At 44.1% G+C, this 19643-nt stretch overlaps 2 protein-coding genes across 8 annotated transcripts; one reads left to right on the forward strand and one right to left on the reverse strand.

The window, feature by feature from the left end:
• Positions 1–4611: 4611 nt before the first annotated feature.
• Positions 4612–6899, reverse strand: LOC141020024 (interferon a3-like). The gene is made up of 5 exons (XM_073495058.1): positions 6777–6899; positions 5846–5920; positions 5349–5501; positions 4820–4897; positions 4612–4731 (listed from the first exon to the last, which is right to left on the reverse strand). The coding sequence occupies exons 1-5, from the start codon at positions 6897–6899 to the stop codon at positions 4612–4614; spliced, it is 549 nt and encodes a 182-aa protein (XP_073351159.1).
• A 2061-nt stretch (positions 6900–8960) lies between these two features.
• Positions 8961–18423, forward strand: LOC141019505 (globoside alpha-1,3-N-acetylgalactosaminyltransferase 1-like). 7 transcript variants are annotated; one of them, XM_073494449.1, is made up of 11 exons: positions 8961–9043; positions 9955–10113; positions 10617–10649; positions 10886–10927; positions 12347–12397; positions 12629–12661; positions 12748–12882; positions 12965–13097; positions 13734–13926; positions 15195–15414; positions 15507–18423. In XM_073494449.1, the coding sequence occupies exons 2-11, from the start codon at positions 10055–10057 to the stop codon at positions 15646–15648; spliced, it is 1041 nt and encodes a 346-aa protein (XP_073350550.1). In that variant the 5' UTR covers positions 8961–9043; positions 9955–10054; the 3' UTR covers positions 15649–18423. The 7 variants fall into 7 exon arrangements, with proteins under 7 accessions (XP_073350550.1, XP_073350544.1, XP_073350546.1 ...); XM_073494443.1 differs by lacking the exon at positions 8961–9043 and adding an exon at positions 9083–9868; XM_073494445.1 differs by lacking the exon at positions 8961–9043 and adding an exon at positions 9083–9826.
• The last annotated feature ends 1220 nt before the right edge of the window (positions 18424–19643 follow it).

Raw genomic sequence — 19643 nt, forward strand, 5'->3', positions numbered from 1 at the left:
GAACAAACCAACAAAAAAAATAATCTGGATTGTTTCAGGAGGAAAATACACCAAATGTCCAAAAGTATCTAGACACCTGAACCCAGCTACTGTATTCATTTATATGGAGTTAGGGACAAACCGTGTCCATATAGTTTTGGCCAGATAGAGTTCAGTTTCAGTTAATTTCCCTCAGACCTCATCATTGCTAAAATACACTATATGGCCAAAAGTAAGTGGACGCCTAATTTCAATTAATCAATCAATTTTATTTAAAGAGCATGATCACCATACGGCATGTTCTCAATACACTTTACAATTAAAAAGTGTTCAGATTGTTAATTTTAGGATTAGGGAGAAATGAATGGAAACATGTAAAGACTGTAATATAGTTTCCTGCAGGAAAATGTTACAAAGTTATCAAGAGTGAAATCTGCTTATAATTTAACAACACTGGAGCTTTTAGGGAAACATTTGGAGGTTAACCTCATGGTTTCATTCAGGGATTTTATTGTTTTAATTCAGGGAGACTTTATCAGTAATCTGCTCAGTTTAAGGTGGATTTTAAGGGATAAAAGCACCTAAAACTTGGACCTTTAAACGGGCCAAGAGATCAACTGAAGGGTCAGAGAAAGAAGAAAATTATTGTTCAGAAGCTTCAATTCATGATTGTTTTCCTCAACTTTACTTTTTTTAAGTTTTTTGTTTTCACGTCTCAGAAAACTAAAGATAAATAAAAGAATCTGACATTCTTATATCTTATCATATATTCTTATATATTTTTAAAATCTCTTCCTTGATGAGGTGCTGACACCAGGTCCACTTCATACAGGGTGAACAGCAGCGGTTGGAAACAGTGGACGGACAGATTGTGCTGATTCAGATTCAGATGCTGTCTCATGAACTTTTCCCCATTATTTCATCGTAAGGAGCCGAGAACTCTCGCGTGTTCGATTCCACTTTGCATATCTTCATGTTTCTGTATGAATCAAAGTAAACTGTCGTCACACATTCAGACTCATTCAGGATGCGGTTTAACCCCCGAAATCTTCAGTTTACATTTACAGAGAAGAGTCAACAGAGAGAGGGGAGAAAAGAAAGACGGCACTGAGTTTGAGACGGACCGAGGCAGGAAGTGGAGGCTCAGTTTACATTTAGACAGAACAGAAAGAAGGACGGATGAGCGAGTCGAGGATCTGACTGTGACAACAGGAAGGAAACCACGTAACTCCTTCTACAACTTCAGTCTGAATGACTGTCAGCTGCTGTTTGTAGAGAAATGTAGAGAAGGAAAGTCCTCCTCATTCAGTTTCCACTTTCAGGACAAATGATGAAACCAAAGTGCCTGCAGGCTCGTCAGTTAATCAGCTGCGTCAGCACATTTTCCACCGTTAAATAATCAAGAGTCACATCGTTAAAATATCTATGAACATGTTTCAACATCACAGTTACATGATCGATTCAGTGCTAACGTGAAATAATAATAAATATCTGCTGGTTGTACCTCAGCCATGGACATGTTATTAGATACTTATAGGCCTACCTGTACACACATATGGAAAATATTCCTCTTTCTGTCTCTTTGAGCTGATTTCTGTCTCTTTGTAGCTGATTTCTGTGTCTTTGTAGCTGATTTCTGTGTCTTTGTAGCTGATATCTGGCTCTTTGTAGCTGATTTCTGGCTCTTTGTAGCTGATTTCTGTGTCTTTGTAGCTGATTTCTGTGTCTTTGTGGCTGATTTCTGTGTCTTTGTAGCTGATTTCTGTGTCTTTGTAGCTGATTTCTGTCTCTTTGTAGCTGATTTCTGTGTCTTTGTGGCTGATTTCTGTGTCTTTGTAGCTGATTTCTGTGTCTTTGTAGCTGATATCTGGCTCTTTGTAGCTGATTTCTGTGTCTTTGTAGCTGATTTCTGTCTCTTTGAGCTGATTTGAGGGCCTTTAGGTCAGCGGACCGAGCAGAACTCAAGCATGTTCAAAGAGAACTTAAACACAGCATCAGGGAGAGTAAGGACAACTACAGGAGAAAACTGGAACACAAACTGGAGAACAACAACACCAGGGACGTATGGAGTGGGATGAGAGAGATAACCGGCTTCCAGAGGAAAGGTGGAGGAGCAGCTGAAGGAAATGAACAACGAGCATGACTACAGGCTGGTCACACTGACCTCTCACATCATGAAGGTCATAGAGAGACTAATTCTAGCTCACCTCAGACCCCTAGTGTGCCCATCACAGGATCCCCTACAGTTTGCATATCAGCCCCATGTTGGGGTCGATGATGCAATCATATACCTGCTGCAGGAAGCCTACTCCGCGTCATGTTCTTTGACTTCTCCAGCGCCTTCAAGACCATCCAGCCCAGGCTGCTGAAGGCCAAACTGGAGAACATGCAGGTGGATTCTCCGCTCGTCACATGGGTCGATGACTATCTGACAGGCAGACCGCAGTTTGTGAGATTACAGAACTGTGCTGTCTCCCTTCCTCTTCACCAGCTACACTGCAGACTTTAAGTACCGCACTGAGTCGTGTCATCTGCAGAAATTCTCTGATGACATGGCCATTGTGGGGCGTGTAGAGGGCAGGAGGGAGGGTGAGTTCAGGGACCTAGCCGACAGTTTTGTTAAGTGGTGTGGGGAGAACCACCTGCAGCTGAACGTGGTGAAGGCGAAAGAGATGGTGGTGGACTTCAGGAGGAACCAGCCCTCGCCCTCTCCAGTCTGCATTGGTGTGAAAGATGTTGACATTGTGGACTCAAACAAAGACCTGGGTGTTGTGCTGGACAATAAACTGGAGTGGTCTTGATTTCTGTGTCTTTGTAGCTGATTTCTGTCTCTTTGTAGTTTATATCTGTCTCTTTGTAGCTGATGTGTCTCTTTGTAGCTGATTTCTGTGTCTTTGTAGCTGATATCTGTCTCTTTGTAGCTGATATCTGTGTCTTTGTAGCTGATTTCTGTGTCTTTGTAGCTGATATCTGTCTCTTTGTAGCTGATATCTGTGTCTTTGACTTGATTTCTGTCTCTCTGTAGCTGATTTCTGTCTCTTTGTAGCTGATTTCTGTCTCTTTGTAGCTGATTTCTGTCTCTTTGTAGCTGATTTCTGTGTCTTTGTAGCTGATATCTGTCTCTTTGTAGTTTATATTTGTCTCTTTGTAGCTGATTTCTGTGTCTTTGTAGCTGATTTCTGGCTCTTTGTAGCTGATTTCTGTCTCTTTGTAGCTGATATCTATCTCTTTGTAGCTGATTTCTGTGTCTTTGTGGCTGATTTCTGTGTCTTTGTGGCTGATTTCTGTGTCTTTGTAGCTGATATCTGGCTCTTTGTAGCTGATTTCTGTGTCTTTGACTTGATTTCTGTCTCTGTGGCCATCATATGTCTCTTTTGTTTTGTGACTTTTGTATGTATTAATTATGTATAAATTCACTTTCACATTTAATTTGCATTATATTTATTGATTTATTTATCAGAATGAGAATCATCAGAAATACTTTATTGATCCACGCACATGGAGGAAATTGTGTATGTGACGTCAATTATATGTCTGTTTGTATTTTTTCCCTTGTTCATTCCACAAACTTATTTATTTCTGTATTTTCTGTTGATATTCCTTCATCCAGTTGTGTTTCATAATACAAATGAGGATGCTGTTGTAGGGACCCACAGATGAAGTCATTCATTTTGGATTTCAAAATGGACTCTGAACTGAACTCAGTTCCCCAGAAATCCCCAGTCTTCACACCTTGATGCAAAGACTGCCAAGAGATGCAGCTTTAGGCTGCTATTGGTCAGGGTGACAGACCCCCCACTGAGCAGACAGTCAAAACTCCAGCTCCTTGCTTTGTTCTCTCTCTTCTCCACCTCCTGGATTCTTCTGGGCCCCCAGCTCTTCTCCTGAGAGCTGTCAGCTGCATTTCCAGCAGGCCCAAAGAACTTCTCCCCACTGCAGCGACACAAGGTCCTGCTATTCCAGCTCAGTTAGTGCCAGCAGCTGCAACACAAAGCTTACCAGCTAACTCCACAATCCAGGGAACACAAAGCAAGTTAGCACTGAGTTGCTATCCCTGCAAAGGAAAGGAGTGACCAGTTTCCTCCGTCCGCGGTCTTTCATCAGACAATGCACAGCAAGAACTGTACCGTTCAACATTGAGATCACAACCTTCTCCTGCTTGGCTCATCAGCTAAGGAACCATCAGCAGCTTTTCTTCAAAGACTGGTAACGCTGAACTGGGCCTAGATAGCACACAGCATAGCATAGCATATCACAGCTATATTTTTGAGTCTCTGAAGTCATTTTGTTGGTCTTCATTGGAAAGGTTTTCATAAAAATACTTAAGGTAGTTCAAGTAAATCAGTGGAAGTACACAAATATTATTATCAGCTTCATGTATTTATATAATCAGCAGTAAAAAAAAACAAGTTATCATCAGTTCATCATAACATCGTTAACAAGATACTTTCTGATTTCTAGCTGCACATCAATAAATACAAACTGTTCAATAAATAAATAAATAAATAAATAAATAAATAAATAAATAGGATGAGATCATCAATAGAAACATGATCACAGATCAATAAGTGTCTCGTGGAGCAGAGTTTGTCTCTCACAGAGAAACAGAATCAGACTCATGGATGAGACGTGTCAGAGCTGCTGCTGAGTCTTTGCAGAGCGCCTCCTGATGGACGCCACCAGCAGGTACAACCGGTCCAGGTGCAGTTTAGTTTCCTTCCGGATCAGCTCCCAGGACGCAGTACTACCACCCTGTACACACACAACTACAGTCAGTACTACTACTTTCAGCCAGTACACACAGTGATACAGCGAGTACTACAGCAGTACTTGTACTCACAGTGTGGTACACAGTACATGTCTCCAGCCTCCTGTAGTACTTCCTCAGTCTGCTGTCTGCTGAGCTGTTAGTCGACACCTGCAGACAGAAACACAGTGCAGATTGTTTCTCTGTGTTCGCTTCAACACATTAAAGGAAACGAAGCGGAAACACTAAGAGGAGTTGAAGTGGCAGCTGAAGCAGAAATACTGAGAAGCTGAAGTGGCAGCTGAAGCAGAAACACTGAGAGGAGCTGAAGTGGCAGCTGAAGCAGAAACACTGAGAGGAGCTGAAGTGGCAGCTGAAGCAGAAACACTGAGAGGAGCTGAAGTGGCAGCTGAAGCAGAAACACTGACAGATGCTGAGTTTCAGTGTTTGTTGAAGTCAAACTGCTGAGAGGTGCTGAACGTTATATAAACGTTAGTTGAAGTCCTGAAAGGAGTTGATGTGACAAGTCTGACAACTGAAAGAAAACAGTTGAACTGTTGACTGAAACACATGAGCTGAAGTGGTCAAAGGAGTTGAAGCGTCCGTCTGTCTGTCTACTCACACAGGTGTTGAGTCCGTCTATCTGGCGGTCGATGACCGTCAGGAAGTGTTCGGTCTCGACGGTATCCCAGGTAGCGGAGGACAGGTTGTCATGGTGATAGAGATCAGAAATCAGCTCCAGACTGTCTCTGATGAAAACCAACTGAGACTCCACCTGGAGAGAGAGAGGGAGACAGGAGTGAATTCTAGCTTTCTGATTGGCTGATAGAGCTGATGTCATCAGTTGATGTGTTTGCATGTAAATGTGTCCTGAAGTGTGTCGGTGTGAACATGTGAAGAATAATAAAGGACCTGAACAACAGAAATGATCTGAAGGGAAAGTCAGTGAGCTCACTGCTGACAGTCTGCAGCTCAAACACTTCACTGAAAGGAGTTCAAGTGAAGCCGGAGACAACCAAACACTGAATACAGCTGAAGTGAAAGTGCTGAAGTGTCAGATTGACTGACTGACTGACTGACTGACTGATTGATTGATTGATTGATTGATTGATTGGTTACCTTATCCCTCTGTATCCGTCTGTAGAGTTTGTCTGGAAAGGGAACTGGACTCTCCTGATCAGTCAGCTGACCACCCTGAAACAACAACAGATGACACTTCAATATACCACAAACTGCTGGAAACTGAAGTGGTTCCACTGGTCTACATGAAGGAGGAACTGAATAAGTAAAAACGTTCAACGATCAATACCGAACTCTTGCAATAATTTTTCTTACCTACAAACATTTTTGAAATAACATTATGTAAACAAATCTGACAAAATACTGAATAATATCAATTCTGTGTGTGCAAATGTTTCCTGAATGAATTTGTCTATACATGTAAACATGTAGAGTTTATCTTATATTGACATTTTCTCTGTGATCTGATCATTTTCTTATCAGTCCTCGTTGTCTCAGATGTGACAGATGCTTGCTGCTGTTGTACTTTGTTAAAACTCCACTAGATGTCACTAACAAGCCCGCAGCAGCTTTAAAGGGCCACTTCATAGTTTTTAACAGTCACATGAGCAGCAGTGTGTTATTGTCTTTAATCATTCGTCCTGTTTCACTGACTTCTAATCTGAAACTTTCTTTATCTGCTTGTCTCACTTTATGAACATCAGCTGTTCTCACATATACATATACACATTTAATTCCTGTTATACACAAACATGTTTACTTTGATATCTGTCCACATATGTCAACATTTACAGTTTATTTTATATTTATGTGAATATAGTTATTATTCACTGACACATGACACCTCCTGGAGAAACATTTGGAGCTCCTCAAGGACCTCACAGAGACTCTTAGCACATATTCAAGAAACTCTTTCAAAACCCACTGAACCTCTTCAACTACCCCTCAAACACCTTCAAGGACTCCTGGAGTCTCCGCCTGGACTCCTGGAGTCTCTTCCAGGACCTGGTGTGAGTGTATGTGGACTCACCATGAGGCGGATGTGTTTCAGAGAGGTCCTGCTCAGGTGAGCGTACTGTGTAAGCCAATCACAGCAGAGGACAGGAGTTAAGCTGCTGCAGAGGACGAGGAGCAGGCTGGTCCAGCTGAACATGATGATGATGATGATGATGATGATCAGATGATGATGATGCTGCTCTGCTGTGGGTCAGTGTGTCCAACATGCTGCTGATCTGTGTTCAGCTCTTTTTATTCCAGACAGGAAACAGAAAACAGAGCAGAGAAAAGTCCCGCAGTGTTTCCACTCTCACTTTCCACACTGAACTCCACAGTACAAGAATATCATGGAGGTAAAAGTACCTCAGAGTTGTGGTAAAAGTACTTTGATATTAGTGTAGTTTGTGTCAGGACGTGTTTGAAGAGTGTTTCTTACATTTGGCTCACTCAGTGATTTTCAGCTGATGTCAGGTCAGTTTAAGATCATTTATTGAAGAACAAAAACATTTTGATAAATAACCCACATAAATAATTATTATTTCATGATTATGACTGACCGTGGGAACATATTTATTTTTTATCATGTTTTAACACCTTTAGAGTCAAAACTGCAGAACGAGCCTTTAAAATGAATTCTGACAGAATTCATTCTGTGTGTGTATGTGTGTGTGTGTGTGTGTGTGTGTGTGTGTGTGAAGTCCCTTCACTTTCATTTTCCAAAGCAGCTGCCCCACATGAAGTCACACACAGCTCTACAAAATAAAAGCCCGCAGTTCTTCTCTTCACCAACAGAACAGCAGAGATCATTTTTACTGTGTATGTGGGTGGGTGCGTGCGTGTCTGTGTGGGTGCGTGTGTGTGTGTGTTTGTGGGGGGGGGGTGTTTGTGATCACAGATCACATATACAATGTCCATCAACTATGTTATGCTTTTATTCTGAAAGCAGCTTTTCATCTGTTTCCTGTTCTCCAAACAGCTGACATCAGCCTCGTTTTCACTTTCTGGTTGTAAAGGGAACTGCCGTTGATGATGTCAGCAGATCAATAAACACACTGATTGTTCGTGATGATTATCAGCTTCATATCAATATAACTCAACCAAATCAAAGTCTGTGAACGACAGATTCTAAATCATCGGAGCCTTCTTGTAAATTCAGCATTAAATCAAAACATGAAGCTGTTTCCTTGTAAAAAGTGTCAGTGAAAGTACAAGAAGGTTGTTAATAAAGTTCTGTCCACTGTGATTGTGTTAATAAAGTTCTGATCTGTTCTGTCCACACCAATGTTCACAGGAACTGGCAGGACATGAGATTCCTGTCTCTCCTCACACTTGATAGAAACAGCTCAAAAATCTGCTTTGGTTTGTTTCCAGTTGTTAACAGTGAGGTTCCTCTGAACACATTAATCTGCTGAGTTAAAACCAAACCATGACACGTCAATCAGCCCAGAGACGGAGACGGGTTCAGACTGTGCAGCTCAGCTGGAATCAGCTCTGATGTTAATATGATTCCTCAAGAGAAACAAAAGCTGTGGAGCTGTTTCCACATGTCAGAGAGCAGAATGTGATGTTGAACCATATTATTTATCTGAACGTCACATTCCTTCACCTTCTTCTGAGGAAGTGTGTTGAAGCTGTGCTCAGAGGCAGAGGTACTGACCTGTGTCCAACCACCGGCCCGTGACCTCCGGCTTCCTGTCAGTTCTGCTGCTGCTGCACACAAAATGATCCAAACTGGTTCTGGTTGTTTAAATGTCGCTTCATCTTCACAGTATTTTAAATGTTACTTTGTTCATTGACTCACCTCAGAATACATTTTCAGAAGATCATCATTTTACATTTTAAATCAGCTTTTTAGTTTTAAGTTTATTCATCACCTGATTATTTCTAGTTGTGTTGTAAAGAAACAATAGTACAGTAAACAGTAACCAGTACAGGCGACTTCTTTGTCCCCAGACTCCCTTAACAAATGTGTCAGTTTAGTGAGTTGTTGAGTTGGAGACACTTTATAAACTGTGTGAAACTCTGTCTCTGACAGATTCTGACTTATTTGTTCCTTCTTGTGAATTCAGCAAATGTTCTACATGAACTTCTTTCTGTCTTTGAGTAGAAACATGGAGTGTTTGTTTTGTCTCAGTGATGGACGGGTTTGTTTCATATAGAGCAGGAAATGACATCACATCACATCAGCTGAGAGTTCTTCACCCTCTTCATGCTGACTCTTCCTCCATGTTGAGTGTTTGACTCCTGATTGTAATCTATTACTGAGGAACTCGTCTCACCTGAACAGCTGTACCTGTGGAGGTGAGGGGCAGGGGGCGGAGTCAGAGAGGCCCAGGAAGTGAGCACACCGACAGACAGACAGACAGACACAGACAGACAGGATATTGTGGTGGTTTGTGGATTTAACGGTAAAAGCTGCACGAGAGCCTCCTGAAACACTTCCTGTTTGAGAGAGCCGTGTGGGCGCGCGCTGGGAGGGAGTCGCACGTGAACCCCGTTAGTCTCTGATGTTTGATCTGTTGTCTGTCTGTCTGTCTTCGTGTCTCTCCTTCGGTAACGGGTCCGGCCTATTTCCGGTTGCCTCGCGGTGTTCGGGGAGTTGACTGGCAGGCGGGGTCGGATCGGGGCTCGCGCGTAACGCGGAAATAACTCCAGTCAGCACGTAAGAAGTCGTCTAGTGGATCGATAATCAGTTATTGATGGGTGTTTGGCAGTGTGACGTCACACAGCTGGACCGTATCGTCAGGTGGAGGTGAGCTGGGTTTTTTAATGAAGCAGCAGGTTTTAAATCAGCTGGAGACTGTGCTCACCTCGATCCTTTAATCCTCTGTTTTCTCTATGGAGTCTGGTACAGAGAGCTGCAGAGGGAACAGTTAACGGACAGCTGGTGTCCGGACGGTGTTGACGTGTATTGATCATCTCACACTGAGGATGTTTGATCAGGGATTGATTGTGTATTAGTTGTTTCGGCCTCTGACGTCACACAGTTACTGATGTACAGATCGATCTGATCAGCAGCTGCTTTATATTAACAGCGTTGATGACAGGAACAGAACAGGTGATGAGTCAGCAGGTTGAGCTCAGGTGAGGCGACCCTGCAGACCACCGTGCTGGACTGGACCAGTGGTAGTTAAACCACACCCTCTTTCTCTCTCTCTGTACATCCTGCTGCTCGTTCTGCATCCTGAAACACACACTGCTCTCCTCCACAGCACGTGTGTGTCACAGTCTCTCTGATCCACCACAGACTGGACCAGGACCAGGACCAGGACCAGGACTAACATAGACTGTGGATTAAGGATCAGGATTGAGATGTTCATGTTCAACAGTAAAACTGTGACGGTGATCCTGCTGTCAGTGCTGCTGCTGGGGTGAGTCTGTGTACTAATACTGCAGATACTACTACTAATACTACTAGTACTACTACAAATACTACTACTAATGATACAAATACTACTACAATAGTAATGTCCTATTAATATAATTCAAAGACTATTAAAGTTAAAGGTAGAGTCAGTAGGATTTGTCCCAGCTGTTCCTGAACGCACCACAAAGATAGTTGATAGTTGAGTCTCATTCCCAGGACGTCAAACAGCCACATGTTGGGTTGGTAAAGCGTCCCGAGCAGCAACAAAGTGAGAAAACAAGAAAATCCCTGCAGATACGAGACACTAACACGCCTTTTCTCCCCATTCCAGCCTCCCTCTCTGTCTGTTTACGTCTTCTTACGTCTTTGTTTCGTCTTATTGCGTCTGTTTAATCCCATTTTTTTAAAAACTGACAATTAAAGAAATGTGTTGAGTCGTCTTCACTCTGATTACCTCCTCTGATTGATGCTCACTGATTGATTGATTGTTTCTATTTGAATCCACAGAGTTCTGTACTGCTACATCTACCAGTCCCACAGGTAACACACACACACACACACACACACACACACACACACACACACACACACACACCCTAATCATTAAGCATAGTAGCAGTGCTGCTGTTGAATACATACAGGAGGAAACACAACCCTGATATAAATGATAAAACTACAGCTGTAGTCCTCACACAGAGATGGTATAACTGTTTGTGTGTGTGTGTGTGTGTGTGTGTGTGTGTGTGTGTGTGTGTGTGTGTGTGTGTGTGTTTCAGATTCATGTCCGTGGAGCGAGAGGAGATAACAGCTGACTTCCGGTCAGTAACACGAACACTGTCTCTGCCCTGGGTGTTGACTGAAAGGTTTATCAGCTCACTGACCTTCACACAGAGCAGCTTTTACCTGCTCACCTGTTTACCTGTTCACCCATTCACCTGCTCACCTGAACCCCTACAGCTGTACCTCAGTGTATTAACATACAATTTAAAACCCGTCATTAAACATTTTTAAATCTGTACGAGTCACATCAGTGTTGGGACAGTTTCCTCGTTCCGTCTTCAGACTGTGGAGGCTGTTTGTACTCCGGTGTGTTTAAAGGGTGGAGGCCATTAATGAGTCAACAGGAGGTGCCACCAGCACATTCCTGCTGTGGGTTTTCAGTGATGCAGAACTCCTCAGTGAGTTCCTGATGACAGCTCAGACTCTTGGATCATTATCTGGTCTGAGGCTGTCAGGATCAGAACAGGACCGACCTGATGTGTCTCCACCTGTACAAACAAACGAACAAACAGTCCTCTACAGGAACACACATGTCACATGACACGTGACTTCTGTTTGTTCAGTGAAGTCACCTGAGCTCTGATGGAAGCTTAGTTTCATATTCAACCATCTATAATCAGTGTCCAAGCTCTGTGACGACACTAGAAGCTCTGTGACGACACTAGAAGCTCTGTGACCTCGCGAGAAGCTCTGTGACCTCGCGAGAAGCTCTGTGACCTCGCGAGAAGCTCTGTGACCTCACTAGAAGCTCTGTGACAACACTGTCACATCATGCTGGATAACATGAGTCAGCAGGTTTTACACTCACTTGTGGAGTCCGTGCAGCTGGAGGTCATGAAGGACCAACTGAGACGTTTTTCACTCAAACTGTTAAAGTGAATCTGTGAACAACTGAAAACAGAAGAATTCTGACTGACTGTTCAAACACATCCTGTCCTCAGTCCATCAGCCACACAGGCTCAGGTTCTGGTTCTGGTTCAGGTTCAGGTGTGATCACCTGGTGGCAGATGTGGAGAACTACAATGTAGACACTGATATCTTACTGAATATACCGAGAGCTTTACTAATGTCAGAGACACAACGGTGAAGACACACAAACAACAACACACGCAAACAACAACACACGCAAACAACAACACACGCAAACAACAACACACGCAAACAACAACACACACAAACAACAGTTTTGTGGACGATCCATCAGACGAGCAGTTCTCTGATTTTTGGGTTCACTGTCTCGTTCTTCTCATCAATCAATGAAACTGGCCCCAAAAACAGATTCAGCCAATCACTGATGACTGAAACTGTTTCCAGGTGTCCTGGAGAACCTGGAATGAGAAAATGATACAGACCAGACTGTCAGGAGAAAACAATCGTTTTAATAATTAATTATTAAGTGTCACAAAATGTGTGTGTGTGGGTGTGTGTGTGTGTGTGTGTGTGTGTGTGTCCTGCAGATTTGCTGAAGTCCATGAGAGTCGCAGCTTCCACCTGGTGTCTCCTGACCAGTGAGTATATGCGTCATCTCCATCATCACAGAGCTAACAGAGCTAACAGAGCTAACAGTGGTAACAGAGCTAACAGAGCTAACAGAGCTAACAGTGATAACAGTGGTAACAGAGCTAACAGAGCTAACAGAGCTAACAGTGGTAACAGAGCTAACAGTGGTAACAGAGCTAACAGTGGTAACAGACTGTTTGTTTATTTGTGTTGTGATGAGGAAACTGTTTGTGTTTCAGTCTGCAGTACAAACAGCCGAGCATCGAGCACGGGTGAGTATCACTCACTGATGTTTGTTGTTGTTTGTTGTTGTTGACGACATGTGTTTGATGATGTCACTCTGTATCTCTGCTCATAGTCGTAGCGACGTGGTGTCGGTGACGCCCTGGTTGGCTCCTGTGGTCTGGGAGGGAACCTTTAACCCGGTTCTACTCGACAGCATCTATAAGCCTCAGAACATCAGCGTGGCAGTCACCGTGTTCGCTGTTGGAAAGTAAGTATGACATCACAACGCTGTGGTTTCCATACCACCCTAAATGCAGCATTTATGGTATGACCTTTGACCTTCTGGACAGGTACATCATGTTCCTGAAAAACTTCCTGGAGACAGCAGAGCAGCACTTTTTCGTTGGTTTCAACGTGCACGTGTACGTGTTCACCGACCGGACGAAGGAGGTGCCCCAAGTCAAGATGGCCGCCGGCAGACAGGTGATCGTCGTTACTGAACAAAAGTCAGTTCAGGTGAAATCAGACAGGTGATCGTCGTTACTGAACAAAAGTCAGTTCAGGTGAAATCAGACAGGTGATCGTCGTTACTGAACAAAAGTCAGTTCAGGTGAAATCAGAAGAAGTAAAAGCATCATTTTTAAATTCATCCACCTTCTGGAGAAATTAACTGTCGTCCATGTTTTAGTCATAAGAGCAGCTGTTGTTCTGGATGTTTAATAACCTCTTCCTCTTCCTGCTCCTCTTCTTCCTCCTCCTCCTCCTCCTCCTCCTCTTCCACTTCCTCTTCCCTCCCCTCCTCCTCTTCCTTCTCTTCCTCCTCTTCTTCCTTTTCTTCCCCTTCTGCCTCTTCCTCATCCTCTTCTTCCTCCTCTTCCTTGTCCTCCCTTTCTTCCTCTTCCTCCTCATCCCCCTCTTACTCATCCTCTCCTTCCTCTTCCTCCTCTTCCTCTCCCTCCTCTTCCTTGTCCTCCCCTCTTCCTCTTCCTCTCCCTCCTATTCCTTCTCTTCCTCTTCCTCCTCTTCCTCTCCCTCCTCCTCCTCTTCCTCTTCCTTGTCCTCCCTCTCTTCCTCTCCCTCCTTCTCCTCCTCCTCTTCCTCTTCCTCTTCCTGGTCCAGCTGACAGTGCGGGCTGTGCCCAGCTCGAAGCGTTGGCAGGAGATCTCAGCTCGACGGATGGAGCTCATCCAGCTGCTGATCGAGGAGGAGCTTCATAACACCGACTACATCTTCTGTCTGGACGTGGACTCCAAGTTCCACGGTCGCTGGGGCAGCGAGTCGCTGGGCGGACTGGTTGCCGTCATACATCCAGGTCAGTACATGATGCTGGACCTCCAGCAGAGTCCACCGTCCTGATCCAGTCTGCCTCTAACTACCGTCAGCGTGTCTGCTGCCACCTGCTGGTGTCAATACGACTGTCACAGATGTTCAGATGGTTCAAATAGAGCCAACATCTACATCCCAAAGTGACCTCATCAGATCAGGCAACAGCTCCAGGAAGTGTCTGCTGGATATAACGTCAGTCCAGTGTCTCTGCAGCCTGTCCTCACACACGTCTTTATACGAGCTTGTGTTGAATCTTTCCATGAAGCGTTGTCAGAAGATGAATCAAGTAAAGGACCGTCCTCATGAGGAAGTCTTTCTGTTGTTACCTCACAGTGAAGGTTTCTGCTTTACTGCAGGCCGCTGATCTGGTCGTATTCTGTTTCTCACTTTGAGCTGCTGCAGAAGTCTGTTGGGATGCTAACGCAGCGACAGGAACAACACCTGCGTCTGTCTTCAGTAAAGTTTCTGGCTAGCTTAGCTGCCAGGTAGCAGCAGGAATGAGTCCTAAACCCTGAAATATGTTTTTGCATTTTTGCACTTCCAGTTTCCTCATCTCGATCGATGTTTTGTTGCCTGAAGTCTGTTGTGAACACAGGCTGAAGAGATCTACTCAAAATGGCTAACAAGTGTCTAAATGAGACTACAGAGGTTGTCAGGGACATTAAACGTCCTCACAGCGAACACGGAGACTCATCTACTCACTAGTCCGTCTTTACAGGCCCACTTTAGTTACACACTGTTCTGACTGACTTTACAACTCGTACATTGATCAGTTTATAGAAAACCTGGATAGTAATTGTGCAGTAAGACGCTCAGTGGTGGAGACGTTTAAGTCATGTGACCGTGATGTCGTCTGTTTGTAGCCTAGCATTAGCTTTTTACTGCTACACATTTAATTTACACTTCAAACATCAGAGTGGAGTTCATCTGTGGAGATTATCTGGATGAACAGAACCTGGAAGGATCAGAAACTTGTGTTTGACACAGATTATTTTCTGTGATAATCCCACAGAACCAGAGTGATGCTAACTTCAGTTAGCTACAAAGATACTTAATCTGTGAAGCTCTCTATTAATTAAAACTGTTCTGAATGTCAGCAGGTAACCAGGAACTTCTGTTTCCTGGGACTATATTCTGAGGCGGAGGGATACTCACTGTCAGATGACTGTAATGTGCTCACGGCTCTAGCTGTCCAGGTGAAGTGTGTGATCTGACCTCATGTTAAGGTTTGTTGTTTTCTACCTGTGTGTGCAGGTTACTACAAAGATGACCGCAGCAGGTTCCCCTACGAGCGGAGGCCTGAGTCCAGAGCCTACCTGGCCCCAGGTGAGGGCGACTTCTACTACTGCGGGGGGGCGTTTGGAGGCCTGGTACAGGAAGTACACCTGCTCGCCAAAACCTGCCGCAAAAACTTCGAGGCTGACGCCAAGGAGAACATCGAGGCTGCCTGGCAGGAGGAGAGTCACCTGAACAGGTAAACGCAGTCGCCTGAACAGGTAAACGCAGTCACCTGAACAGATGCTGACCCTTGCTGTGTTCTGATGACTGTACTTCCTGTTGGTTCAGGTACATGTGGATCAACAAACCCAGTAAGGTGTTGTCACCTGAGTACCTGTGGCAGGACTTCAAGTCCAGAGAGCCTGAGATTCACATCATCAGATTCTCTGGAGTCGTCAAGAACTACGCTGAGATCAGACCCAACGTCTGAGAGTCCGGACTGGACTAGACCGGACCGGACTGGACCGGATCGGATCGGACCGGACTTGACTGCACTGGACTGGACTGGACTGGACCCGACTAGACTGAACTTTTCCACAAAGCACCTCGTCTTCTGTCTGAATCTTCAGGTCTGAACACTCAGGACCTTTAGTCAAAGTAGCATCACCCCTACTGAGCATGTGCATCTCTTGTTGGAGGCCTCATTCAGACCGGCGCTGAGCGATGTGCGGCGGTGTGAGTGTCATTTGGTTGTTGTGTGACGTCATGTTGTGAACTTTAACTCCTGCTGCTGTCTGAATGAGGCCTCACTCACAACATCTGTCATGCTGTTTTTCCACCAGCACTTTTGGCCGCGCCAGGTCAAACCGAGCTGTGCTGGTTTGTTTTTCCATCACCAGTTTTACTGCGCCGAGCTGAGCCGACCCGCGCCGGAGATGGACCTGCTCCGGAATAGGGCCAAGCCAGGCCCGTCCCGCCTAAAAAACGGGCTGCGGTGACGTCTCACGACTGTGGCCAACCCGTGATGAGCACCCGCCTCCCCCTCAAATCAATACTCAGTACTTTTGTAGTTTCTAACTGAATCTCTTTAGTTTCTCTCGTCCTGTTTGTTCTTTCAAACATCGGCTGTGTTTTATCGTTTCTTGTTTACTTTCAGCTGGTTCAGGAGTCGTGTTCAGTTACTGCTGACCTGACTTAAATGACCAAATAATGGGGGGCTTTTGAAGGAGTTATAGGAAATGAAACGTATTTGTAGGACAAGCGTGTCATTGGTTTAAGACACACCTTCCAACAGGTAGACCAGTCGTAGTAGAAATGCAAATCCCTGCCGCGCCAAGTCAAACCGAGTAGAACCAGGCCGGCCGATGCGATGGAAAAACGGCATCAGACGGTGGAGTGAGTGGATCAGTTTCCAGTCGGACGTCTTACTTCAGTTTTAATCTCAGCGCTGATTGTTTTCTAATGACGTACACAACTCAGGTGACCTACACTCTGCCATCACTCTGGGGCTCTATGTAATTAATCAAACACTTTTTTATTGGCTCATTGTGAGCAGATTGTAACGTGATGTGAAAATGAGACCTTCCCCATCTCTCTCTGTTGCCTACAAAGCCTACGGTGTTTTTCTTTCTGCGTCAGTCTGATGTGACTTCATTCATGTTCCCGAGTGCCTCGTCTCAGGGCCTCTCTCCGCTCCGCTAACAGAGAGCAACAGTAGCTTACCTTAGTTTAGAAATGGAGTCTGTGAACATAAACTATTGACCTGCTTAGACGCTACACAAGAGTTCCACAGAGAACCTTTTACGCTCTTGAACGCAGCCTGTGTCCGGTCCAGACTCAGGCTCTCAGGTTCAGACGGCTTGTGTTCTGTGTCATGATGTGAAATGTTGTCACGCTACAGAAACGTGATTTCCACGAGAGCAGAGAAGAAAGAAGACGAGCTAAAGCAGGAAGGCTAAGTGAAAGCTAGCTAGTGCGATGGCTTCAGGTTAACCTGAGCTGAAGCTAAAACACAATCTGCTTTTCTCCAGCTGTTTGTTTAAGAAACAGAGTTTAAACATATCTGTACTTCTGTTTGTTAACTAGCTTAAATAAAGACGTATCTAAATCTGGTTCCGCTAAAGCTAACTAGCTTAGCAGAGCAGAAGGCTGCCATCTTAGCTTTTAACAGAAAATTCATATGACTCGATGTAGTTCAAAACATTAACTTGTAAATTAATTAATTATTATTTGAATATGCTGTAAATATGGATAGTAAACAGGTGGAGAGATGCTTGCTAGCTAAGCTAAGCTAAAAAGGCACAAAGAAAGCAGAAAGACCACGTTTTGTTTGTAGATGTTGTGTTTTCCCCGACACGTCTTGGACTTCAGCAGACGACCAATCAGATCTTCATGGTACGCTCACAGTGTGGTTTGATTCAGATTACTACGTCTGGCCGGTAACTTAAGTTATGTTAGTTAGTGTGTATGTGACGTTAACTTTACTACGTTAGTCAGTGAAATAACTCACTGTTGATTTCTGTTAAGCCGACTGCACTCTGACTTTTAGATGAGTGTAACAAGCTAATATTAGTTAGCGTGTGAGCTAACGTCATGTGAAGAATGACCTGTCACAGCGTCTCTCTGAGTCAAAGGCCGTCAACAAGAACCAAAACTAAACTACAATGACATGATTTTAAAAGTCGCTCCAGCTGCAGTGGGTGGAGGAGTCACATCACAACTACAACCACGGTCACGTTGACATCTTATTAAAGGTTTATATAACGTATGTTCGACTGCAGTTGATGTATGTTACACCGTGTTCGGCTCTGATGATCAGGATCAGTGATTCCGTCCCTCTTTTCATCTCTGAAGACTTTTATAAAAACCACTTCCATCTGTTTGTTTCTCTGTGTAACGTTCAGGAACAGCTCTTTGAAATTCATCTTTCATTAATCAACTCAGGGATGTTTGAACCTCTGACATCACTTCCTGTCTTGCTCTCCTCAGTAATGATTTCACATTTTCTTCTGAGCTAAGAATCATGTTTTTATCAACATTATTCTATGTTTGATTGTACGATGAAGACCTGGTGAACAACAGAAAACTACAACAGTTGCTCCAGTCAGATGAAGACTGAAAAATAAAACATTTCAGACATCTGAATGTAATAATACATCTGAGTTCACATGACGTGTAAAGAAACAATCTAATCATTTTCATCTGATTCGCTTTCTGATTTATGTTTTTCAGCCTCGCAGCTGAAATATAAAGTCTAACACTTGAAGCTCCTCGTGATCGTTATTACAAACACGTTGAGTTCAACTTGACTTTAATGAGATTGTTAAACCTAAGATTAAAACACCTTTTATTATACATGTAGTAGCAGGTAACTGGATCTAACCCTTATGAAGGTTAATAAATCTGTTATTATGCACTTATTAAAATGTTAAACTAATGTGTTGCACAATAAACATGTTTATTATGCTGTTATTAAGAAATATATATATGAATGTTAATGAGCAAATCACACACAACGACCTGACTTCAACAAACATCATTAGCTTTACACTAACTTCCCATCATGCACCGTGTTTGTGATGCCTGCTGTCTCCTCCTCTGTCACTCAATCATTCACAGCTGTGTGTCGTCATAACAACCTCCTGAAAACACACTTTGTGTGTTTCCTTTGGTTTAATTACATCCAATAATAATCTCACTGATCACACGACAAACCTCCACCAGTGTCTTCCTGTTCAACCAATTATCTTCTTTATCTGCAGGAGGGACTTCCTGTCTGCTCACGACAGGAATCAACACACACACACACTAATAATTCATGTCCACACAAAGAAAGCGGTGACATACAAGCGGTTTCCTGTAACATACTCAGTAATGCGAACGAAGCCTGCAGCGCCCTCCTGCCGTCCTCTCAGCTCGCCGTGCTGTGATTGGAGGGTTGATGTTAATGTTAAACCAGATTTGTTGTTGTTGTTGTTGTGTGAGAAGCTTTAATGCTCTCATGTGTTTGTCCTCGCTTCACCTGAGTAGCTGACGTAGTTATCACAAATATTGTTGTTAACGTTAACTTTATCAGTGAGTCAGTTCTGCTGAGCTACGATGTAGAATCAGTAGCTCCATCCACACCGCTCCATCCACACGGCTCCGTCCACACCGCTCCATCTACACCTCCATCTACACCGCTCCATCTACACCGCTCCATCTACACCTCCATCTACACCTCCATCCACACCGCTCCATCTACACCTCCATCTACACCTCCATCTACACCGCTCCATCCACACCGCTCCATCTACACCTCCATCTACACCTCCATCTACACCGCTCCATCCACACCGCTCCATCTACACCTCCATCTACACCTCCATCTACACCTCCATCCACACCGCTCCATCCACACCGCTCCATCTACACCTCCATCTACACCTCCATCCACACCGCTCCGTCCACACCTCCATCCACACCGCTCCATCTACACCTCCATCT

This window comes from Pagrus major, chromosome 23 (assembly GCF_040436345.1).
Source record: "Pagrus major chromosome 23, Pma_NU_1.0".
NCBI lineage: Eukaryota > Metazoa > Chordata > Actinopteri > Spariformes > Sparidae > Pagrus > Pagrus major.